General features: G+C 47.5%; 1 protein-coding gene across 4 annotated transcripts in view; it reads right to left on the reverse strand.

The window, feature by feature from the left end:
• Positions 1–26850, reverse strand: part of raraa (retinoic acid receptor, alpha a) — a 112703-nt gene that overhangs the window by 8834 nt on the left and 77019 nt on the right. For 3 of the 4 annotated variants that reach the window (XR_013788772.1, XM_079492431.1, XM_079492429.1), the window contains exons 2-3: positions 12701–12849; positions 4571–4718 (exon numbers count right to left, since the gene is read on the reverse strand). Coding sequence is in view for 3 of the 4 variants with exons in the window: in XM_079492431.1 (XP_079348557.1) it covers positions 4571–4718; positions 12701–12849 (297 nt within the window). In the remaining variant the exon portion in view is untranslated. The remainder of the gene's footprint in view (positions 1–4570; positions 4719–12700; positions 12850–26850) is intronic. The other variant, XM_079492430.1, reaches the window with a different exon arrangement.

Here is a 26850-nt window from a genome sequence, read left to right on the forward strand (position 1 = left end):
CACCAAGTCGCCATCTACACCCAGACCCATCTTTCGTCCCAATTTGTACCATGCTCTCTCTTAACCACTGACCTCGGATCAGATTTCCCCTGCCTTCTTGATTCTAACCGTAGCCATTAGAGGGGAGGGTGGCTCAAGCTGACGGGGGATCAGCGTCTGTGACAGTGTGGGATGTTCCGCTCAGGGCCGAGTGTCATTCATCAGCCTGCAGACAGTACAGGGCCTCCCTCCCTGGCTGTGAGATCACGTTGAAGAGTGGGGGGTGGTGGGCGGAGGTAGAGGTCTGATATCACACCACCAGGAGGGGGGCCTTACTGGGCAGATATGGGCTGATTACGCATCTGCATTGTATGCCACCGTTTGTTTCATTGCATTTACAGTGTGTGCCCTATAGGATATAGTCACTAAAACAGACATCAATGACAGTCGTGCTTTTGACACAGAGGTGAAGCCAGGTGCAGTCTTAAGTGACTGCACCCCCCCCACCAACCATTTTTGGCCCTCTCATCCTGGTGTCCCGGCGGGTGGGGTTGGGGCAAAGATGGGTGGGCAGTGCCGGAGATGTCCAATTAATTCCCAAATAAAAACTGGGGCATCCTTAGCGCACAGACATTCCCCACACTGACAAATTGGCAGCACAATCATAAGCCGCACAACACAATTTAATGAAGTCATTAAAGAACTATTAGGGACGACTGGCGATCCGTCATGGCAAATTGCCACATGCAATAACTCGAGGGGGGGAAAGAAAACTGGCGGGGGCGCATGGATGAAAGAAATACTGCCTTGCCTTTTTATTGCGTTAGATTGTGTGTGTGTGTGTGTGTGTGTGTGTGTGTGTGTGTGTGTGTGTGTGTGTGTGTGTGTGTGTGTGTGTGTGTGTGTGTACTGTGTACATGCTGGTACCGAGCATTGTGTCTTTTTCAAATAAATGATGTGAATACAAATCCTAAACTGGGGGAAACGGTTTGTCCCAAATTGTGCACAGATCCGCCGTGCGTTCATCACCACAAATATGATTTACAGCCGAGCTCACGTGCAACACAGGCAGAATACTATGCCAGCAGGCATGGCCATCACTCCATCATTTGTTCTCATAGTGGCATTCATAATAGCATGTACGACGCACGCACGCACGCACGCACACCGTTAATATATGATTTTCTTCCTTCGTTGTTTGCACCTGTGTGTATTTGTGTGCATGACTGTATGTGACTGTGTGTGCCTGTATGCCTGTATGCGTGCGCGCGTGCGTGCGTGCGTGCGTGCGTGCGTGCGTGCGTGCGTGCGTGCGTGCGTGTACAAGATAGAGTGAGGGGGGCAGACGGGGATAATTCGAGGGAGGAAAATTAAAGTCCTGGCAGCTCGTCCATCACACAGATTAAATTCAATGGAAAGATAAAAATGTCAATGTTCCCCCTGCCGCCATGTGCACGCCTAGCACTGCCGTCGCCGACAGTGATGAAACTTTCCCTCCCTCTCACTGTCCTCCAGCCCCCCATTCCCTCTTCCTCCTTTCTCTCTCTCTCCCTCCCTTTCTCTCTCTCTCTCTCTCTCTCCCCCCTTCTCCACTCTGTCATTTTCCCTCTCTATGCTCTCGAGCGTAATCCCCCTCTCTCCATCTATTCTTTCTTTCCCGTCTTGACTCAGAGATTCTGTTTCCGTGTTCCTTTACTGGCACTTTTATTCTGCTATAGCCAAACAATCCATCCTACGAGGACTGTTTAGTGAAGAGGTGTGTGTGTGCGCTATACACATAAGCTTGATAGATGCGGAGACGATGGGCCCAGGCCCCTAAGGATCATTCAGAGCAAGAGCCCGAGGTGGAAAGGCTTCCAGATCTGCGAGGTTAGAGGCAGAGCCTGTGTGAACATCCCATCATCCACCTCTCCACATATGCAATTCCATACACCCATATACACAGTTCTTCAACTGAAATCCCTAACCAACAACTCTATCCCACTCGCGACAGTCTGATACACAAACAACACACATTAGCTGGGATTTAACATAAGAGTATAGCATTTGAAACAATGGCAATGGCTTTGCAGTGTACTCTCGACTTAGCAAGGTACAGGTGCAAAGTGCAGTATGTGCATCAATTAGCTAGCATGTCCCTATCAGTTACAACATGTTTCAAATTATAGCTATCTCTTCCTATCTTCTCCAGATCAGATAAGCACGTACGTGGGCAGGTATTGACAGCATGTTATCCACTTACATGAGACATGAGCCTTGGTCTTGTCTCGTCGCACACTGTCAGGCAGATAGTAAACTGGCACGGCGCTCGCAGGCTTTCCACCGGTCGCCCCACACTTTACCCCCACCCCCTCTTCTGACACCGTCTTGGTTGGCAGTGCCACCTGGCACAAGGCCTGGCACCGTTGTTGGGCAGACGCAAGGTCACCCAGACGTCCCCCAGGCCTAGTGGGGTGCCTGCCTTCTGTGTGTGTGTGTGTGTGTGTGTGTGTGTGTGTGTGTGTGTGTGTGTGTGTGTGTGTGTGTGTGTGTGTGTGTGCGTGCGTGAAATCTAGTAGTTAACATAACTGTCTGAGAAGAATGCATTTCTGTTTTAGGAGTGTATACTTATTTGCGTACGGTATGTGTATGATCCTTTGTCTTTATGCATATGTGCATGCACATTGGCCTGTGCATGTGCGCGTGTGCGTGTGTGTGTACGTGTGTGTGTGTGTGTGTGACTCCCTGCTGTACCCAGATGGCCAGCCTCTCCTTCCCCACCCGCTGGGATTCGTCTCACAGGCCAAAGTCAGTGTGTAGGACACAAGACGACTTGGGGCTACCAATCTGCACACTGCTCTCACCAAGAATGTGTGCATCACATCACCCGTCTTTCTTTTTGCCATTAAAATATTCTCTCACACACGCAAGGAGAAAAGAAACGGCAACAGGTCGATAAGTGACCCGGGGTGAACTCACTTCCCTGAAACTTGAACGCAACTAGGCCAAACTAACTCTGCATTACATTCACAGTGCAGCACACTGGAATTCACCATTGCGGTGCAGTGCTGCCCAACGGCCACTAGATGGCCCTCCCGCACCAGCCTACTCCCCTGGAAAAGCGGCTACAGCATGCATGGTGGCGTGTGTAAGAAGGCACTGGCTGCTGTGATCCTTCTAACCATGATTAATGGCCCCATTCAGAGCTAAGGAGCTCAGAGGATAACTTCCTTTACCGTAGGCCACAGCCTAGAGGCGTGGGGAGCTCTCCCCGTGCTCAACATGCCGTAAAGACTGGCGTACAGGATGACAGGGGACAGAAAAAGGACACGAGGACGGACGTAGAGGGATTGTAGTTGTACAATGTAAAATTAACACCTCACGTTTAGCACAGCGGGGCAGACAATACAACCGGCGTTCGCACTAGTAGGCATGTGTGTGTGTGTGTGTGTCTGACAGAGGAGGACGTGTGCTTATAGGAAGAGACGCGCACAGGTTTTTCTGTGCGTGTGCGTGGGAGAGCGCGAGTGGACAACGGCGCTAAACGATCGCGCTAGTGCACGTCCGTCTGAGACCCTGTAAGCTGCGGCGCACGCGTGCGTTATCATCACACTGAGACTGCGGTTCTGCCAGTCTCTGAGTCGTGAGCTGTCACCTCCACCAATTAGTTCATCAGGACTGACAAGTGTGTGTGTGTGTGTGTGTGTGTGTGTGTGTGTGTGTGTGTGTGTGTGTGTGTGTGTGTGTGTGTGTGTGTGTGTGTGTGTGCATGTGTGTGTGTTCACAGACACAGCCCCTGGGGTGCAGTGATGGCAGCAGACGCCTGCTCTTTCGCTCTCGGCAGGTGAGAACATATTCATCATGGAGGCATGCCAAGCTCAGCGACACCCTGACTGTTGCTGCCAGCCCACATCACTGCTGCCTTCGCACTTTCACAACTCTTTCTCTCTCTCTTACAATCCAAATTATCTCTCTCTCTCTGTCTCTCTGTCTCTCTGTCACTCTCGCGCACAAACACATGCACACGCTCACGCACACGCACACACGCACACACGCACACACACCTATCTAGGTCAGTGGTTCTCAAACATTTTCACAAATCACAAATCAAGCGCTTTCAAGCGCTTTCAAAATGTTTCGGAAAATAGCCGATCTACAAGCATCACGATGCGATGTGAGCTTGTAGATCAGCTGTTTTCAAATAGCCTGTACCTCATTTTGCCGGAGAACCCCTAGAACCTCTTGAGCCCAATTTCAAAATCAGCAAAAAATAGCCAATCTACAAGCGATGTGCCATGCTTTGAGGCTGAGCTTGATTGCCTAATTTGGCTATTTGGAGATCTTTTCCAGAGATTTCGCAAATGCTTTGCTTATAATGACATGACCAAAATAGGGACGCCAGGTTAATAGTAGTTAAGGATACTAGAAAATAGCAACCAGATGGTGTTACTCAACGCCACTTACATATCACCAAGAAAATTGAGCGTGAGCAAAATATGCTGCGGTTCAATAATTTACGACTGGGCTAATGCAATGAAATAAGAGTTCTCCATGAGTGAGGTATAGGCCTATGGGGGGGGGGGGGGGGGATTGATGTAGTATATACTCGTACACGTACACTCCTTGGACATCCCCACTTCCAGGCACTTCTGCAGTCGACAGTACTGGCAGCGGTTGCGGGTGACCTTGTTGATGATGCAGTTCTTCTCCCGGTGGCAGGTGTACACCATGTTCTTCTGAATGCTTCTCCGAAAGAAGCCCTGAAGAGACAGAGCGAGAGGGAGGAGAGATTGGAGGGTGGAGAACCAGTGGAGAAAGGAGAGAGGGCAAAAAAAAACAACAACATTGAGTCAGCATCCTAAAAAATTGACAAACTGCACAGAGTCAAATCCTCAGTGTTAATTTAACTCAGAAGAGTGTACAAATGGAACCAAATGGACCCTTGTGGTTCAGTCATACACAGCATGGCCATATGCTGCCATAATTAAAGGCAATGAGCTACCAAACACTAAGCCCTTAAAGGGCTTAGTGTGTGGTGGAGTGATCTGTACAGGGAGGAATATTCACTCCTCCACTGTTTTGCCATCCAGTGAATGAACATATCCACCTATGTAGCAGCCTACCAAGACACACATCAGTCAGTCAATCAATGAATGCTCCTCTAGGAGCCATCACAGAAATCTAGAAAGGGGTTTAGTGAGGGACCCACAAGGGACAGGGCATTACATCTAAGCTGAGCTCCGGGTGGACTGGCGAGCGATTTTGTAAAAAAAAAAAAAAACAACAAAAAATAGAACAAAAAAAGGAATCCCTCCATTTCCCCTACTCCTCTTCTTCCCTCTACTCTCTCTTTTCAATCTAACTGGATCAGAGGAAATATGACAGTGAATTAAACCCTCGTTTGGAATCCGGGGAGGTGCAGTACAAACGGAAATGAGCTTGCCATCTGTCAGCTAGGCTGGAGAGGCAGACGTTCTTTAGGGAGTGCAGAGACTATATTTTGATCCCACAAAATGAAGAGATGGAGGACGACCAAAAACACAAGATATCAGTACAAATGACACACTTGCCGCACACTCGTCTTACACAGGCCTGACATTTGCAAAGTCACAATGCCAAAGACATGCGGTTGAGGTCGCTGGCCCTCTTCGAGCAATATTATTGTAAGAAAAAGTAAATCTGAAATAAACTGTGTACTCGGTTAATTAAAGCCTTATTGGTCCATTTGGTTACATTTGTATACTCTCAGAGGTAAAACACTGAGGATATTACTGCGTAGTACCTCAGTGACGTTTTCTCCTACACAGCTCTAAATGCACTGTATACAATAGTTTTAAATGAATTATATCAAAAGCTAAATGGCACAATTTAAATCAAGAGGCTAGTTTCCAAATAAGATCATACCCTAGTCATCAGCTGCATAATAACATATTGGAAATATACTTCTGACAAATACACTATAGATATACTGCACAGTTCTACTACTGTCAGTGTCCACTATGTGGAAAAACATTTCCTTTATCATGAAAAGTGAAAATGATTCCCTGGAATTCTCAAATATTACGAAACGTAATGCCAGCACCACTATTCTAAAGCATCCTCAGGTACATATTTAAACTATTTCAGCAATGGAGGGTAGATGTTGAGCTGGTCATTTTGAAAGTAGCTCTCAAGTCAAAAAAGGATGGGCACCCCTGAACTAGTGTGTTGATTGTATCCATCACTTGTACCCAACAAGTGTTATATGGGTATATGGTCTGGTGGGCAGTGCCTGGGGGCACCAGACGCTAAGCAGTTTACTGGAAATATTTTCATGACGCAAGCAAGTATGGATAACGTTTTGGGCACCGCTGGGGGGTGGGGGTGTGACTGCTGCCAGGGAGGGAGCCCCAACCCATGCCAAGGGATTAGCTTTGCTGGCCGACAGATGGCCAATGGACTAAAGCCTGCAATTTGTCCTTGCCGGATCACCGACCTCTCCTCCTATCTTCTGTTCCCCCCATCTGAGAGCACCAGGAGGAGGCAGCGATCAGGAGACGTCCTTCTCTTACAAGGGATTTTGGGAGTTGAATGTGTGCATGACAGCACCTGGGAAATGAGATCTATATGCATTCAGCTGTTGGTTTTAATAAAATAATAGTAATCACCTAAAAACACCTAAATGTGTATAGATGAGAGTCAGCATGTAAGTCTATATTAAATGTCAGCATTGGTAAATGTCAAGTTTTATTTTCACTTGCTTTCTGCTTTGTGAATACATTTTAAATGTCATGCCAATGAAACCTGGTGGAGCAATGGTGTTGGTATTGTAAACATAAGAGCATAGAGGGGGGGGGGGGATTTTACATATGATACTGTGTGTGTGTGTGTGTGTGTGTGTGTGTGTGTGTGTGTGTGTGTGTGTGTGTGTGTGTGTGTGTGTGTGTGTGTGTGTGTGTGTGTGTGTGTGTGTGTGTGTGTGTGTGTGTGTGTCTGTCTGGTTAATTAAAAGGCAATAAACTCCAGTACAGGCTCCTTGGACAGGAGCCAATGTGTCACAGCTGATCCGGGAGGATAATCCTGACATAGTAAACTTCACATTTAGTCACAACACAGAATTACCATACGTCCGTCTGAGTAGCAAGGCTGCACCCATCTACATGTGCGTGCTAGCGCGCGCGCGTGCGTGTGTGTGTGTACTGTAAGTAAGAAAAATACTCTGTCCCCCCTTTCCTCTTGCAATAAAAACATTATTCCATGTACTATAGTCAGGATTCTCAGGAAGCTTCGACCCATCCACAACCCCCCCACCTCACCCCCCCCCAGCAAAGGAGCTTAAAGCATCATCTCCCAACAGATTAGCGAGGAGTCATCATAAACAACAAACGCAGCCCCAATACAATGGCTGGTGGGATGCGCTCGTAAGTCGAGCCTAAACACTCCTGCAGCAGGGCGAGCGTGTGTGCGTGTGCGCGCGCACATGTGTCCCCTTTGATCCGTTGGTGTCCCGACCCTGACCCCAGGGTCACTAGGGGATTGACCCACTCCCTCCTGACACCACAGGGCTAAGGTGCCCTTCCCCTGCCACCCTCTGATTGGCTGCCGCCGGAGGCTCATGGGCTGGGCCATTGTTTGTGCCCCTCCCCCTCTGCCCTCCTTCTCGTTGCCTATTAGGAGTCATTGCTTCCTGCGGTCCTTAAGCCTCTTTTTGTGTCGACGCTTAATCCACCCGGCGACAAGGACCCTCAGCGGGCCTGTCAGCCTCCCTGCGGTGTTCACGGGACAGAAGAGGGCGATGGATGGATGGATGGATGGATGGATGGATGGATGGATGGATGGATGGATGGATGGATGGATGGATGGATGGATGGATGGATGGATGGATGGATGGATGGATGGATGGGTAGTTGGAGGAGTGGAGTGCAGGAGGATGGTAATGGCATGGACGTGACTGCATGTGTCATTTCAATGCAATATGTAGCACACAAGCTAATTTGTGTGTGCGCGTGCACGCGTGTGCATATTCGAGTTTGTGTGAATTAGATTGATTAGATTGATTAGATGGGAATAGCGTGTTAATGTTGGTGCGACACACCGGCGTGCAACCAAGTATAGAGTATATCAGGTGTTAAGTTCACAGGGAAGTGCAGGAATCCTCATACATGTCTTTCACACTGCCCTGCGTTCCCAGCCTCCTACCGAGACAGTGTATTATGTTACTATCTTAGTGAGTGTGTGTGTGTGTGTGTGTGTGGCTGTGTGTGTGGCTGTGTGTGCGTGTGTGGCTGTGTGCGTGTGTGGCTGTGTGCGTGTGGCTGTGTGGCTGCAGTTATAATTACCGCCCATCTTGCTAAAGACTTGGTAACAAGGCCATCTTAAAAAACATCAAAACGAGGACAACCGTGGGGGTTTAGGAAGTATGCTGGCTTTTCCCTCGCTCTGTGGAAAACACGGGGAAGGTTGCCCGCTGCGCAGAACCATGCCTCCAAGACAAATACATAAACACGGAGGGGAGAGGCATGCAAATTTAATGCATGAGTGTTAATAACTGGAAGGGAAATGAGGAGCGCGGAGAGCGGGGAAGATGTGCGGGGGGGAAAGAACAAAAGAAAGATAAAAAAAGACAGAACTTTCGCTTCAACAACAAACAATCGACCCGTCTCCCAAACACTCTGCTTCAACCCTCTCTCCTCCTCCTGTCCTGTCCCCCCCCCCCCTCCCCACACACACACACCCCCAGGATAGGCCTTTGTAGTTTCTCATGCCGACGCGATGCTAACGCAGCTAACCCTCGTCTTACCCCGGTCTCAGATGGGAATGCCGTATATACGTTCACATTGCCTGTACTGTTGAATAATTGAGCGTGCTACACCAAGTCATCCTCTTCAGAAGTCTAGAGATATGTGGGGAATGGATGCTGAGTTTTTTTTTTTTCTTTCTTCAACCTTGCACTGCAGATGTAAGGCGTGTGGACGGCCGCACTGTGCACACAAGCAGCAGGCAGGCAGGCAGACAGGCGGCACGCTGCGGAGGCAGGCGGGGGAGCATGGCTCAGTGACAGTGGTTAGTATGAGCCACTAGTAGGGGTGTAACCAAATGATTCATTTTCAAAGCGATACGATACGCATCACGACACATGGTTGGCGATACGATACATGGACAATAGTGGTTCGTTCATGGCAATAGGATACGATACAATTCGACTATTTAAAATCAATAAATCAGTATAACAGCAAAGAAATGAAATCTGTGTGAAATGTGTGGATAGTGCAGGTTTTTTTAAGGGAAAACAAATATTATTATGGATACGGTATAAATAAGTTAGTAAACAGTGATTCTGTGGCAAATACATGGACATTGTATTTTAACTCACATGGACAAACCTGCACATTGAAATGAACACAGAGAATACACACATTCATCGATAGACCAAGTGTAGAGATATGGAATGGAAAAGTAATTAAACCCCTCTCTTTATTCCTAAAATTGCTAAATACAACACACAAGTATCGATACAATCGATTATTTGCATTACAAAATTCGATTGTTCGATTCGATACGACACAAAGTCAAATGATACGATATGTTGCCGTTTACATCGACATACTTTGATTGGTTAAATTCAAAATCGCTGCATCGATGCGGTTACTGTATCATTACACCCGACTCGCTAGCGATCAATGCTGACCAAAGTAAATCGTTGCTCTGGGGCAGAAACCTCTTATCTCCATATTCTATATATATTGTTTTTGTAAAGTAATGCCCTACTTCAGGGTTCCCCAATAGGCGGCCCACGGGCCATTTGCGGCCCGCAGAGCGCCCCCTTGTGGCCCCTGGAAGAATTTCCGAAAAAAAAAAGTTTTTTGTTTTGTTTTGGGGGGGTGTCCCAGATATAAATGGCATTAAATGGGGGTCAGTAGGCTATGCATGTCAAACTGGGCACCCCCTCAAGAACCACTGGTGGTCCCCGGACCACTGGTTGAGAACAATTTTTTATTAATTAATGAAAAAATAAAAAAAACAATTTTTCGCGCATGCGGACTCGGCCCCCAGCCTGGTTCCCTAGACAAAATATGGCCCTTGAGGAAAATTAATTGGGGAACCCTGCCCTACTTGATCCTACAGCAGCGTGACACAGGAACATAAAAAGTAGCAGATCCACAAGCTTGAAAGGCGGAGCGCGTTTTGAGCATGTGGATGTCCTGAACAGTTTTGGACATGACGAGGTTTCCACCCCGCACACGCACGCGCACACACACACACACACACACACACACACACACACACACACACACACACACACACACACACACACACACACACACACACACACACACACACACACACACACACACACACACACACAGAGGTCTGGAAGAAATCTACCTTTACATGCGTATTCAGAACACCTTCACATACATACGCTACAGCCACATCAGTACACTAAATAGAACATATACACAACACACACATATCACAGCCCTACGTGGTCAGAACATCAGTGTTCCATAATGCATTGCAGCACAGAGGGAATACCATTTAGTATGGCACCAATTACACACAAAGGTAATAGAGCATGGACATCTACTCTAGCCCAGGTGCTGGACAAATGGCAGTACAAGAGAAAGAAATAGAGTCCGCAACACTGGTAAGGAATAACTCAGCTCCACTGGTTTATTAATTCAACGTTTCAGTGAAATCACTGATCGAAAAGTTGAATTAATAAACCAGTAGAGCTGAGTTATTCCTTACCAGTGTTGCAGACTATTTCATTCTCACCAATTACATCCACCTCTTCTTTAGTGAGGTTATTCATTTACTAGCACTGTGTCAGCTCTCATCCAAACCAAACCACACATGTGCGCACACACACGCACACGCACGCACGCACGCACACACGTACACATGTACACACGTACACACTTACACACTTACACACACACGCACGCGCGCGCACACACACTTCCCCACCACCGGCTATGATCTGGCCCTATTATTCAGCTTATTAACCCATTTAATCAGGCTCTATTAGACAATGGGGAATGGTGTTAAAGAGACACATTAAAAGCCGTTTAGGACGCGCAATCGGCAGCACGCTGAGCGGTGGTTAAGAAGCCCCAATAAAAAAGGCACAGGGTTAAGCCTTTATATTCTTTGTTAACTTTTTATAACGTTGCGTTTAGGGGGAGGTTAAGTTTCACAACGCACCCACAGACGATTCTGTGTGTGTGTGTGTGTGTGTGTGTGTGTGTGTGTGTGTGTGTGTGTGTGTGTGTGTGTGTGTGTGTGTGTGTGTGTGTGTGTGTGTGAGCGCGTGTGCATGCGCCCGTGCGTGTATAAGTGTGAGTCTTTTCTCCACACTCCTTCCTTCTTGCCTTCATTCCTTATTTTCCTCCCATGCACCTTTCAGTGTCAGTGAGTTCGGCCTGTGGCCCCAGGGCTCCACCCCTCGGCCTGTGGCCCCAGGGCTCCACCCCTCTTCTCCTAATGCTCTCCAAACGTCCCCCAACGCTCTACATCACATCTTCATTATCCTCTCCAGAAGATGAACAGATATTCCCCCCATCTCATCCCCAACCGCTCTGCTTCCCCTGCCGTTCCTCACATTCTGCACCTCACTTCCTCACCGACGCCTCCTACAGTACATTCCATCCGTGTGCTCTTCCCATCGCTTCTACACAGCCTCCATGTTCTGATCTCCCACACAGGCCAGGTGTTGTCTTGGTTGGGCAGGGCCGCGTGGGGCAGAGATAGGCGCATAGTGACCACCTGTCACAAACAGCGCCATGCTGCTGCCATATTCAGTCTCCCCCTACCCTACTCTAGCTATGCCCATCTCACAGGAGGACCCCCCCCCCCCTCCCCCTGCCCTGTCCCCTCTCTCTTTCACAACCCTGTCCACGTGCCTTGGGTAAAATAGATAAGGTGGGTGCATCTATACAGATGCACAGTTGCACACACCTTATTGTGCAAAGATGCACAATAAGGTAGAATATACACACACACACACACCTACGATCACTGCCGACGAGACTGCCAGCAGATTAGAGGCCAGATCAGGGGTTATGAGCCTCTCCAGCACATACAGTATAGAACAGGGCTTTGCTGATAGCAGGTGACTGACGAGGACACGTCAACAGGGCTGATAGCAGACCGCGTTACGTGGCCCAGTAAAACGAGAACAAAAAAAAGTCTCCTTCATTGGGGGCTTGACAAAGCCTCACAGGTATGTGATAAGAAACAGGGCCATGGTTACGAAACCTGACAGCCTCATGTTTGTCCGCAGATACAGGTCCCAGTGTTATTGGGAACAGGCATGCGGTCTGGAGTGTTGAAAGAGCCCTATCTGTCCCCAAGGCTTTTGAAGAGCAGGTCTTATTTGTTTGGCAGCTCCACACTGCAAAGTCCTGGGATTTTCTAGTGCATAGTGCAAGCGATTCCAGCTAGAGACCAAAGCAGGCCATTTCAAAGCACTTCCCCAGATTTAGAATACAATAGAATACGTCCATCTCCTTAGGCCCAAAAACAAACGCTCTAAGTCCCCAATTTCACCATTAAGGACTGTTAACCGTGGTCTCATTTTACACCGCTTATTTTCTGTTGTTGTACATGATTGTTTAACCACTTTCAACCTATTTTAGACATGTAATTATAGGCACAAATTTACATCTCAAGCTTGTAGATTGGATGCGTGTGCTAGGCGTTAAAGCGACTCTCAATGGATGCACAGATGTTTTAGAAGGATATCATAGGCTGGTCTCACCTTGCAGCCCTCACAGGCACTGACACCATAGTGGTACCCTGAGGACTTGTCCTGGCACACGAAGCAGGGCTTGTAGACGCGGGGTGGCGGGGGCGGTGAGGGCGGGCTTGGCACAATCTCCTCCGAGCTGGTACTCTGCGTCTCTATCGCTGTGGAGGAGAGAGAGAGAGAGAGAGAGAGTGGGCATTACTAATCCATATCTGGAGGGCTCCGAAGATGGGAGTTACACACAAATGTTTACGCCCGCACATGTGTTACCACACTGACACACAGAACACACACAACACATTGAGAGCTTGTAGATCAGATTATCAGTGCGCGATCATAAAAATGCTAAAACTACTTATAAATCAGACATAACTCCAAAAACCTCAAAACCTAACTTTGAAATGCCTAATCCTCACCCCAAATTGTAAACCTATAACTCCACAAATCTTTTTTTAACCATAAAAACAAGCATTTCTCTTGTGAGTCCTCACAATGTCTATTTACGCACACACACAGAGATGGATATTGGTCATGAGCTCATGGCAGCTCATGTGAACGATGGATGAGGTGACGTTGAGAATCTGATGATCTGCTGAGGAATGACCCTCTGTATTCTTCAGAGAAAACATAAGCCAAACGATATTTGGCTTACAGCGCAGCCGGCGGAGTGCGTGTATGCACTCTCACACACACCACCACACTTAACACAGCAGCTCTAGGGCCCCCTGAGACATTGCGCCATTGTTGTGGAGTGTTGTTATTTACTGTCAACCTTGGGGGAATTTCTATGAATGGGCAGAGAGAGACGAGGCACATCAAAGACCAGGATGCTCTCAATGGCCACGGAGAGGAACTGTCTCACTATCAGGGAAGTGATCTCACAGACATGGAGGAAAGGAGATGAACTGTCTCACTATCAGGGAAGTGACCTCACAGACGTGGAGGAAAGGAGAGGAACTGTCTCACTATCAGGGAAGTGATCTCACAGACATGGAGGAAAGGAGATGAACTGTCTCACTATCAGGGAAGTGACCTCACAGACGTGGAGGAAAGGAGAGGAACTGTCTCACTATCAGGGAAGTGACCTCACAGACATGGAGGAAAGGAGAGGAACTGTCTCACTATCAGGGAAGTGACCTCACAGACATGGAGGAAAGGAGATGAACTGTCTCACTATCAGGGAAGTGACCTCACATATGTGGAGGAACTAGAACATTACGGCAGTACCGTATGAATCCAGAATTGAAGACGGCCGAAAGGAGAACCAAAAAAATGACAGCTAAGGCTGAAATTCGATTAAAAAAAGTAGACATTTCCAAAATAGCTGTGCAACAAGCGCACGATGTGCAACATGTCGTGAGCTTGTAGATCAGCAATTTTATTTAGTTATTTACAAAAATTTGGGAATGCTAACTGAGTTAGCATTAAACATTTCAATAAATACATGAGCAACAAAGGATTTAGTCTTTGCCGCTCATTCATTTACTCTCCAATGGCAGAACAGCACACAATGGACCGACTGAGAATGAGGTATGAAGCGCACACACACACACACACACACACACACACACACACACACACACACACACACACACACACACACACACACACACACACACAGTAAAGCTATAGGAGCTAAGATGATTACTCATATAGGATATGATAGGTAGTCAGCCTAGCTGCAGGCTGCAAGCACAACAACATATGGACAGCATAATACATACAGTGCTGTGGATTTATAATGCGTGCGGGTGTGCACATGTGCGTGTATATACTGTACATAGTAAACATGGTGGCTTGGGAAGTTGGGGGGGGGGAACCTGCTGTTGCCCATGTGCAAAAGGCTGGACTTTGTCCTTAATATCCTGTGTGTTGCAAAACATCACTCTATAAGTCACACACACACACACACACACACACACACACACACACACACACACACACACACACACACACACACACACACACACACACACACACACACACACACACACACACACACACACACACACACACACACACACACACACACACACACACACACACACACACACACACACACACACACAGAGCAAGTAAATGGATTTCATGGCCCGCGTTTGCCAAATGTGTATGTATACTATTATTACTATAACAGCCCAGCCTAAAGGCACACACATGCACAAGCAAATACAGTTTTCTTCGCGTGCGCAGGCTTCCGCGCATTTGTGAAATGTGACCGAGGGGTGACATGCTCAGATGTGTGCCGTATGCTTGAGTGATGCACATGGTTTTTCTTGGATATGCAAGGATTTAAAGTGCATCTACAAGTGTGTGCTCCGCCCCCCCCTGCCCTGCCCGCCACCCTCTCCTCCCAGCGTCAGGCTGATAGAGGAGGGATTGGTGACGTTGGGAGGCAGGCTGCTCGGGAGCTGCCTGGAGGCCCTGGGCTTGGCACTCGTGTGTGAATAAGCCGTCTATATTTAACACGGCAGGGGCGCATTCAGCAACTACAGCTGGGAACACACTCCACGTGACGGCAGCGCATACAACCCACTCTGACACACACAAACACAGTTGCACACTCTCAAACTCGCCCTCTCATCAAACCCTACAGTGGGGAACACAAAATATGCAGCGCAGCGTATGGAATTGTAATATTTGTATTCTATTTCTCTATCGTATATGAACACTCACACACACACGCGCACACACACGCACACGCACACACACACACACACACACACACACGCACGCGCACACGCACACGCACACGCACACGCACACAGACTTTCTCCTCGTACATTTTTTATTTATTTATTGTATTATTTATTTTGAGTTCTTGTCAAGGTTGCCAATCTCAGCGTGCATGGGTCGGATGGTGCTGGGGGCCGACTACATTGAGAGACTAACCAAAACAAAGCTAAGCGATGGATGTATTATGTTGGCAGGGCAACCCGGGGAAAGAAAAATACACCATGATACAGCAACAAAAGCGTGTCTACCATGTAGCCCACTGGGACCCAGCCTCCAAATCTTCCTGGCTAAAGCCTTGCTATCTCGGCTATCAGAAACTTGAGCATGGGACCAGTTAAGCTAAACAGCAATGAAGCTCACATTGCAAAGACCAACAGTGACACCCAATCGGGCCACAGGATATTAAGACAGTCCATCTATGGGGTCAGGATATCTCTGTTAGATCTGGAATGATAATTGTCTTGTGGGCAAGGACGTGTCTCGTGGGCAAGGACGTGTCTCGTGGGCAAGGTAATGCTAGCTCTTTAATAATCAAGCATCGGTATACACCATTGTGTTTGTGGTTGTCTACTCTCAGGCCTGATTCATCTTCAGTTGCCGGCTGGTGTGGCCCACCAAAAACAGCAGATTTACAAGCTCACTAACGCGTCGTGTTGCAACTACTTGTGGGCATGTGCGGTTTTCATTGCGTGACACCGGTGCACAACTATTTATAAGTTACCAATATTATGTCGGGGGTGTCTATTCGTGACACATGTGATACTAGCATGTTGGCTGGCTTGCGGTTTAGACTCTGCAGGCGATTCCGAGGCTACGTCTCCTCCAGAGGTGGCACCAGCTAAGTTCTCATTGTTAGACTTCCTTCGGGTTTGGCTTTGGGCTAGCACTAGCCTTGTTAGCTCCAAATATTTAGCGTCTACACTCCCATGCTCCCATGGTATCTCTTCACTCACACCGTGAACACACATAGTCGCACGCCATGGGAAGCTAACCACACAGCCAGCGCATGGTGTATGACCTTTTCTTAAAAAAGGTCCTGGCGGTGGGGGAAGGTTTTTTTCTTCAGGGGGGTCTTGTCTGTGAGTAAACACTAACCAGGCCTGGGAAGAACTTCAAAGAGGGAGATGGGGCCTGGCCCCTTCCACATAGCTATACAGAGGAAATTAAAGGTGATCTAGCAACTACTCCCAAAGGATGTGTGCGTGTGCATGTGTGTGCGTGTGCGTGTGTGTGTGTGTGTGTGTGTGTGTGAGTGAGGAGAGGAAGAAAAGGAAGACAGGAGACGGTGCAGAAGGAGAGACTGGAGGTGAGAATGACTAGTATACACAGTCAAATCTGCTGTGTTTCTCGGTACAAATGGAAGTAGTATGGAACCTAAATGGATCCGTTAAGTGTTGCGCTGGCACACATCAAGCATGTTCTTGCCACAGAGCCCGCACTCATCAAATATCCGGGGACCCGCTGGGCTCCTTGAGGGGGCTCCTTGAGGGGGCTCCTTGAGGGGGTTCCCCAACGAATTGAGATCAGGTATTCAAAAATATCTTAAAGAAATAGCTGAAAATAATCTTTGAATAATTGTGTTAATTTTTAACAGCATAAATCTGCTCTTATACGTGTTCCTGGCGCAAAATATTTTCAGATTGGGGTCCATGGCCAAATACATACATACTATCTATAAATGCACCACGTCTTTGTACGCCTGTCTGTACCGTTCGCCCCACCGACTTCAAATTCGACACACGCGGTCCACCCCCCCACAGGGAGTGCAGTGCCCGGTGTCGAGTCGGTCGGACCCACGGTTGTCTAGAACCGTCACAAAAGGCCTCTGTCCGGGATCCATATATGGAGCTGCCTGTTCTGACATCACAACACTTCATATTTGGGCATGCCTGATACAGAACTCCATATATAGGAATAAAGGACACAGAGAGACAGATACAGACAATTCCATATATGGGCATAAAAGGGACACAGACGGATGGGTGGATCGGGTACTCTGACACGGGTACAACAGGTATTGCATAGCCAGCCGGGTGGGGCATGGATCTCCAACTTCCATCGTTACTGACTCTACAGCCGGGCTCCGGTCTAGTACAGTAGCCTATCAATTTGGGGGTCGTGTCAAGGACATGAACCGCTGACATGACACAATGAGTCAGTGACAGGAGTCAGAGGCATGAGTGTGAATATTTACTTGTGGATGTTTTCATTGTGCGATTGACATTAATTTGTTCAGTGCTGAGGGGTCTGCTGAGGCCAAAGGAGGCGCAGGAGAGCAGGCTTAGTCACTGGGGAGTCAGAGGGCGATAGAGATGGACAGAGAAAGCAAGAGAGAGAGAGGGGGGGGGGGGGGGATTATGGAGGAGGTGAACAAGATAATGAGGGCGGAGTGGGTGGTGGTGGGGTGGGGGGGGGGTGGGGGGGCAGGAAGAAAAAGGTCACACAAGATACAGCAGAGACAGAAAGAGAGACAGGAAGAGAGAGATGACAGAGCGATAAGAGAACGAGAGAAATGACCCGGGAGGACAGATGGAGCGATGGGAAATGCTTCCACGCCATGATGAGAGAGAACGGTTGTTTTACCAGTGCTTTTACAGACAGATACACCTGTCTGGCCAGGTCCATCTGTCTGGCCAGGTCCATGTGACTGAGAAAACACGCGCACGCACGCACACACGCACACGCACACACACACACACACAGACACACACACCTCAGGTTTCCACTCCAACGCACAAAACCCACCAGGTGTGCAAGCATAATCGTAGCTAGGTACACTCCATGTTAATGAATGCAGCCACTCTCAATGTCTTTGTGTTTGACAAGAGAGAAAGGATAGGTCATGTTTTGGTTTGTTTTGCTCTGAGCTCCACAAGCCTCTTATCAGGGTTTGGATGAGTGGACTAAGTCACAAGCTTTTAAACAACGGTTTAATGTCACCCGATTTGCCCGATGAGAACAGCAGTGACTAGCCCGCCGCTGGGTTAGTGCAAAGAAAGGGGTGGCAGAGAGGCCAGACATATTCAGACAAACTTCTCTGTCACTAGGGTGAGCACGGAGCAGTGGCATTAGTGTGGTGAGCAGAGATTTGGGGGCACTAGGAAGCAGTGGGAGGAGGAGAGAAGGGGGAGGTGGCCACGGCTTGTCCTTTGCTTCTGTTGTCTGTGTTGTTTTTCTTGGCTCCGTGTGACGCTACATCTTTGCCCATGGCAGCATTAAGGCCTGGCAGTCAGTGTACTCATGTCAAACAAATTAAACTTAAATAGAGCGGGCTCCTTATGTAATGTGGCATATTCTCTCATTAGCACAAACCCATTCACCGTTTCCCCGTGCTCTTCTCCTCGTGCTCTTGATGTGGAGCGATTACAACGCCACCATTAATGCCATGACCGCTGAACTATTTGTCCTTATTAAAGCTGCCTTCATTAAACACACACACAAACACGACACCCCGATTCCAAACACCACCCACGCACCCTATACAAAGCCTTTCTGCACAGTCGAAGCGCCTTCTTCCAACCTTCAATCCATCCTCGTGCTCACCATCCAACCCTGACGCGCACACACGCGCGCACACGCACACGCACACGCACACACACACACACACACACACACACACACACACACACACACACACACACACACGGGCCTAATGAGAGCACGCATGAAAATCTGGGACACAAGGACAAGAGTCTGCAAGGGGCCTGGCGACTGTAATTAAACACAATGGCTGGCTTCTAAAGGCTCATCAAGCCAAGGCAGGCATGGAACAGAACAATGGCAGGCCTGTGAGATGGGGCGAAAGAATGAAAGAGTGAGATAGGAGCTTGATGAAGGGGACACCATTAGTTACCACACATCATCAGCCTTTATTCAAACATTATTCAATGCCAGAGAGCGTCACAGAGTGAGCAGCAGCACCAGTCATATTGTACACCACACGTTGGCTTACTGTATTAGCAGCCTTCCCTCCTTCACAACCCTCACAGGCACAGGAACAACTGACTCATGCGAGGCTGGAGAGCTTCCCACAATAGCCTGGTGGCCAGTGGCTACATGTACCCTATAGCCGCACTGTTGTCAGATCTTGCGAGAGAAATAAGCAACCAGGCAGGTCTATGAAAACAAGCACAAAAGAAGCGACTATAGGCCACATGAGCACTTTAAACCTATATATACATTGGCTATTTGAAAATAGATAATTTAGGAAGCAAGCCCAAATAAGAAACTACACTTTAGAAGCAAGCCCACCCCAAAAAAACACAACCTGCAACTACCAATATTTACAAGCGACCTTACAGAAAAACACACCCAATGTTGCTTATAATAAGCAGACATGGCAACACCGTAGCCTGGCTAGTGGCTACATGCTAACCCTAGCTATTTGTGTGGCTGCCCGACTTCCAGCCCAGAGCCCCCACCATCAGCGTGTACAGTAGGTGTAGTAGCCAATACTCCAGTCCAGGCACAGTTACATCAGCTCTTTAGCTCTTTAGCTCTTCTAGACGGGACTAGCATGAATAAACAATAAGAGTTAGCTAGCTTGGCTGAGGAAAGGAAAAAGGACAGGAAGCCGCGGCCCTGCAAATAAAACCCCCTAATGGAAAACAGCACAGTCTTACTGATAAGGAATCTATGGTGCTTGGGCGTCAGGGTGAAACACAAACCACTCCAACAGTCCTGTCATTGTTGTTAACCAAACCCAGGGATGAAGTAGGCCCTGGAGCCTAGCGCTCTGTCAGGGCAGTCAAACATGGCTGAGTATAGGCAGAATAAAAACAGTAGGGCCCTGTCAGGTGCAGCCTGTGAGAAGACACAGCACGCTCTGCTGCTTTGAAACAACCCAGGCCAGAATAGCACGACACCAGCGAGTCAGTAACCGGTGATGACCCAAAGATGCAGAGAGATAAGAATTAGATTCTTAATTAAGCTTTTGCAGAGATTCATGATTTGTCGATAATGGGAGTTATTTCAGGGTATAAATAACTTACAGGTTCTGTCTGAGCAAGTGGATGTTTGATCTCATAAAAAAAAAACATTCCTAGATGACCAATCAATCGTAATTCCTTCAGATCTTTGCTTTGAACCTCACAATCCTATACCACTAGCCAGGTATCACAAACATGGTGCCGCAGGGATGTGCATTGTCTGTGAGCACATGTTTCTTTCTGCAATAGTTTCACGTATCTGGACATGCTTGAATTTGGAAGAGTCAGAGCACCAGTGATTTCATTAAGCTACAGTGTGAGTGGCTTGTAAAGCCACTCTTTAGCCTCACTTTGCATTCATCAAGAGCCACAAGTGCACTTAGGGAGACACTGCGCTATCTCCCGCACCTCGTCCATAAGCAATTACCCAGCAGGCCAGACCTAAGTGGACAAATATGTACGAGACACAAATGGGGTCTATACTGATGATAAACCGCCCCGTGTGCTCGCACTGACACAAGTTGGCCTGGTTATCATCAGCACTTCAAAGGCTCCAAGGCCAGACAGACATACGCAGATACCCGCAGTCCCACACACACGCACACACACAAGCCCACCGGCTATAACGTAACCTAGGGACCCTAGTCTGGGCTCTGCTGAGCTGTTCGTGAGGTTCAAGCCCTGCGTTAGCCCTCTGAGATTCGATTACCTTCATCCCCACTGGTTATTGGGCCCAGCTGTGAAGCATATTAATGAGATTTCATCGTCATTAGGGGGGAAGCTAACTACATTAGCAGGCTGACTGGCTGGCTATAAGGCTGGCCAGCGGTCAGGGAACTGGGAGAACGAGAGCCGTGGGTGGTAGCGGTGATGGGAGGGGTGCGGAGGAAGACATTTACAGGGTCCTCCAGTATGTCCAGTCCTCCTCAATCACAGACCATTGTGTTCCTCTCTGGCTTCTATTACGTTAGACGGTTGGACACACAAGTATACACACACTCGCACATGCTTGACATGTGTAAAACACACCGAGAAGAGAACACACACCACACACACACACACACACACACCCACACACCCACACACACACACACACACACACACACACACACACACACAGGCTCGTTTTTCTTTCCATTCAAGCTCACAGGACTAGAGACACTAGATCAGTCCAGACAGACCATCTCACCACAGACTGCCAGATTAGAGCCCTCTTTGAAGTCAACCTAAAATAATGACCTGGGACGGCCAACGAGCCGGCACCAGGGGGAACGGCATGGGAGTTGTAGTCCAAGCAGTCTTGAGAGTCCATAAAAACTGCTGGCAGCAACATCAGAACTATTTTTAATCGGTGGTTACTACAGCAGGCGTGCGAGCGAGGCTGCAGATGGGCGTTAGTCAAACAAGGTGTGTGTGTGTGTGTGTGTGTGTGTGTGTGTGTGTGTGTGTGCTCGCGCGTGGCTTTTGGGAGACATATTCAGCATTTATTTCTGGTTTCTGTGTCAAGAAGGAATGTAGGTAAGCAGAGGAGGACAGGCACGCGCTCGCTCGCGTGCACACAAACAAACACATCAGGACTGCTTTGTCAGCACTCTCCAATTACTGAGGGTGGAAACAGGGCTGTTTCCTCGCTTGCAGGGAAATCCTGCCATTCACCAGCGAAGCGTCACAACAGGTCTCTCCATTGAAAATAGCCGGGCCTCTGTTTGCTGCCATTACTGTGATCAATGGCCGCAATGCCACAAGGCTGGTGTCTAGCCACACACACACACACACACACACAGACAGCTGTAGCGGGGAATGGCAGTGCGATGTGTTTTTGTTCAAACATAGATAGGGTGAGAGCACTTATTGGATGGGAGAGGGTGAGGAAGTTGGCTATGGTGTGTAGACAGACAGAAGTGGAAACACACACAAAAAGAGTAAGTCAAACCCGTCGAGCAGACTGCCTCTCATGTTCATACTAATTAAATCCAGCCTTCCCACCTCTTCCACGCTCTCTCCCGGGTATCCCCCCCCCCCCCACCCTCCCCCCCCCCTCCGGTGAAGGTGGCATTCGCCGTCTCCTCCGTTTTAACTTTCATCTTACGCTAGACTCCTTCCCCCTCGTCATTGATTGCTTCTACTCATTCTGTCCATCTCTGTTTTCATCATCCTTCTTTCCATGCTCGTGATACGCTCCTGCCGTTTTTGTTTTCACGTGAAGTTCCCTTGTGGGGAGATCTTTCTCGCACTCTGACCTCTCATTCTTTTCCTCTTTACCTGTGAGGATTCCCATCACTTTAAATTAGCCCATTCAGGCCTGACGTCGAAATTTAAAAAAAAAAGTTTTCTAAATCATGACAATTTTCGGAAAGATTTGAGGCACATTTTAACGATTTTTCAAAAATAGCAGACCTACAAGTTCATAGCGCGCCACTCGGTGGCGCGCTATGAGCTTGTAGATCTGCTATTTTTCAATAGCTAAATTATAACATAATGTTTAAAACGCTAACGCTAACGTGACATGGATGCGTTCCAGGTATCAATGGATTAGTGAGCGGTCTGTGTGCGTACGACCTCAACCCTCAATGAGATCCACCTGGGAGGCAGACCGCTTCGAGAGCATGCATCTTCCCATGTACACAGCATGTACAATGAACAGTGCTAATGTGTACTGCAAATTCTACCCGCCAGACAGACAGGATGTAAGAATAAATACAACATGACTGCAAACAAGACACACAGACTATGCAACTATTTGAAGACAGACTACTATTATTTGATTTTCCAACCTGAGTCATAGCTGCTAAAGTTAATCCTATGAGTTTCCTTTACATGGCAGGTTGTTAGGCAAATTAATATGGTTTTCCCTGATACTAGTTTTTACTAGAGAGGTTCGACCTATAGACAATTTATTTATTTTAGTATACAAAATGTAATGTTAATACATGTTCAATGTTTTGAAGGAGAGTAGAGCATCTGCCTATGTCAGAACCTGTTCTGACATTCCATATGTTGATCCTTCCCCATCCATCCTTCCTCTTCAATGTCTCCCTTTGGACTGATACCTGTCCATTCAAACTCTAGACGGGCCTGCCCCAAAGTTACTAGTGCAGCCGCACTAATAACCGGCGAAAACTAGAGTTCTCAACCGGCCCGAAAATGTAGGCCCGGCCCTGCCTGGGCCCTCATCAAACCCTGTACACTCAAGACAATGCTACCACCCTTAGATCTCCATATAGGGAGCTGACCTGTTCTGACATTCCATATGTTGATCTGACCTCATCAAACCCTGTACACACAAGACATGCTCCTTAAATGGCCAGTACATGTATCTGACCCCCTATGCCAAAGCGCCAGCGCTTGCCCAGCAGTCTGCCGTCAACGAGGCGGATGTGTGCACGCGACCTCGCCCGCTTCTCTTGTCACATACTGTCGCATATGTTGATGTGTTTGAACTGTCAAAAAACAAATCTCATTGTATGCCAATGGTCCATTAGATAATTTCCCACAAGGCAGGTGTTTACATTACACCAAATAGAAGCCCGACATACGAGAGAATGAATGCATCAATGCACCCTGCAGGGCAGTATCACAGTCTGATATCCCAATACCCCTAATTTGCTAAACAAGGCAAGTCATTCAAGGCCCAACGAGACGATAACCACAGAAATCTGATAGTATAAGAGTACAACATTTGACACAAGCATGTATGCTCCAGACTGAGCAGCAAGGGAGTGAAGTGATAAGCCTAAATATTTCATTGTGCAACAGTGTCACTCACTGAAAATCACTGTTTTAGTTGAAAATCATGGTTGAATGAGCAACGAATCATAAGTTAGCCGAAATGTTGGTGGATGCATAATAAAAGAAAAATAAATATAACACAATATGACAGATTATTTTCTGCCGGTTAGATAGGGCTGTCATGAGTCAAAAAATATGACCGAATATTTTCTGCCGGTTAGATATGGCTGTCATGAGTGAAACTCAAAATAGTCAGGGCAATATTGCTGACACGCCCACATCAGGAATGCCACATCCAAAGCAACGGTTTTGGCTCACATGGGAATCTCTGCGCTGTGTGGGGACATTCTGTTGAAATGAAATCTCTGAAAACGCTGTGCTGGGAAGCTGTTGGCCAAGGAGGGTACCCGTTTACCACCCTCACACTAGAGGACATAGTGTGTGACGACAGTAGCCTGTATCGTGTGTGATAAGCAGTAAGCTCATCTATGCGTTTATGTCAAGTGTATAGGAGGGAGGTGGTGGTACCCCCACCCCACCAGTCCATTTGGTGCCCCCTAACCAAAAAGAAAAAAAAAGAGGAAAAAGCTAGTTCAATTAGAACAAAAGAATGACAAAAGAAGAGGAGACTAAAAACTGGGGCTGCAACGATCTATTATTTTCTTCGTGATTATCATTATTCTATTGTTTACTTTATGGATTTATCGAATAATAGAGAAAGTTTATGTAAAACCCTATGTTTTATATAATGAATCGATTAACCATTTTCTACAGGATTTATTTTGTACTTTTATCCTATAATGATGGCCAAAACAGGGATCAATTATTTAAGGGATAATGCATGGCTAGGTGGTCATTGTTTATATATAAATCACAGACCGGGTGATTAACCACCGACGCAAAGCAGAGGTGGTTAATCACCATGAAGGTGATTTATATACAGTATAATCAATGACCACCCATGCATTATCCTGCTTATTACACAGCTAATTAATACATACATTAATAAATTGACCTTGATCTGCCATGCAGCTGCAGCACAGTTGGAAAACAAGGAAGATAGAAAATAGAATACATTTTCAGGTACTGCGTCGTCTATTTCTCGCTTTAATGTTTTCAAAAACATTTTTGAGAGCAATGTTTAGATGTATGGCCAAACAAGGGTCTATGTGAGGATAGGTCATCTGACAGACGACCAACAGGTGATCTGTGATGACTCATGTGAATGCAGTCAATACAGTTACTATTCTCATCTTCAAAATCTATTACAAATGCCATTGTGTGTGTTTACATGGCTGTCATGTGTCATGCAGCAGGTGCTCTTAGCCTTTGATTAGACAGCGGTCTGTTATAGAGCGGAGAGGTCTGTTATCAAGAAATAACACACCGCTGAATTCACCGACTGACCAATCAGAATCAAGCATTCAACCAAGCTGTGTAATAATAATCGGTTATCTTATTAACTTATCGATTATTGACTATGTTTTATTTGATTAACTGTTGCACAAACCCAAACAAAAGTGAGGGCGAGAGAAGAGAGACATGTACATGAGATACTGCCAACAAGGCTCAGCCTTCCTAGTGAAGTAATGGGAACTAATGTGAACAGACTTCCATCAGAGTTATGCAACCCCTCCTCCCCATGCTCCATCTCCACCAATTGCAGCACGTCTGCCACCATGCCCCACCCCTTCCTGGGAGAAGATTGGACGAGATTAGAGCGAAAGCTTAATCTACTTTTGATATCATTCGTTGTGGAGAGTGAGACTTATCACTTCAACTTAAGCGGCTGTGTTGCATTCTGCATTTCAGGGAAATGACAGCATATTCTTTTTTGGGGGCCACCACAGGAATTTAAGATTTTGCTGGGAGAGGCTGAATAGAATGAATGCTGGACGGCTTAAGAGTTCTTGAAGGGCTGTGGAACAAGATTAAAGACTGCGGCTGGCTCAGCAGCCACGATTTGATGAATAGTGTTTTGAATTGCCGCTAAATAACTCTCCAATCTAGAGTGTTATCATAAGACAAACACACACACACACACACACACACACACACTCAAATCTGTGATAGACGAGGTCCAGAGCAGAGGGCGAAGGGCAGGGCACTGTGGGGTGAGCGGGGGGCTGCAATGGTCTCTCCTCAGCAGCAGGAAATGGCGGTGTTTGTGTATGGCTAGAAGTGGGGCAAACACGCCAGGCTGAGGTTTTGGAGGAATAATTTATGTTGTCTTTACATGGGGGGGCTGGACTGGACGGGGGGGTTTAAGTGTGTATGTTTGTATTAGCGTGTGAATACATGACATTGAAAGCATGCGTGCACAAGTGTGCAACGTATGTTTGTGTATGCATGTGTTGCATGTGTGTGTTATGCACACACGGGTGTAAATGTGTGGGAGAGAGAGCGTGGGTATTTCGAGGCCTAATATCCAGTATTTTCTTATCTGGTCCAGGCATGTTTCTGATCAGGCAGGACTGTGGCCCCCACCATGCTCCCAGGCAGGACTGTGGCCCCCACCATGCTCCCAAGCCTTTCTCCTGGGGCCCAAGATAACTTCCCTCTCCACGCTGCCAGGCCCCCTGTAATAACAACACACCAGGTTTTCCTATCACAGCTGCCCCAGTAAATGGAGACAGAACTGAGAACATGTGTGGACAAACTAGAGCAGAGAGAGAGGGAGGGAGGGGTATGGATGGAGGGAGAGAGGTTAGCAGATGGCAAAGGCGACGTCTACGGGGGCTAGACTTTGAAGAGAACTCAAATACACTA

The sequence above is a fragment of the Electrona antarctica genome, assembly GCF_951216825.1.
Source record: "Electrona antarctica genome assembly, chromosome: 22".
In the NCBI taxonomy this organism is placed as follows: domain Eukaryota; kingdom Metazoa; phylum Chordata; class Actinopteri; order Myctophiformes; family Myctophidae; genus Electrona; species Electrona antarctica.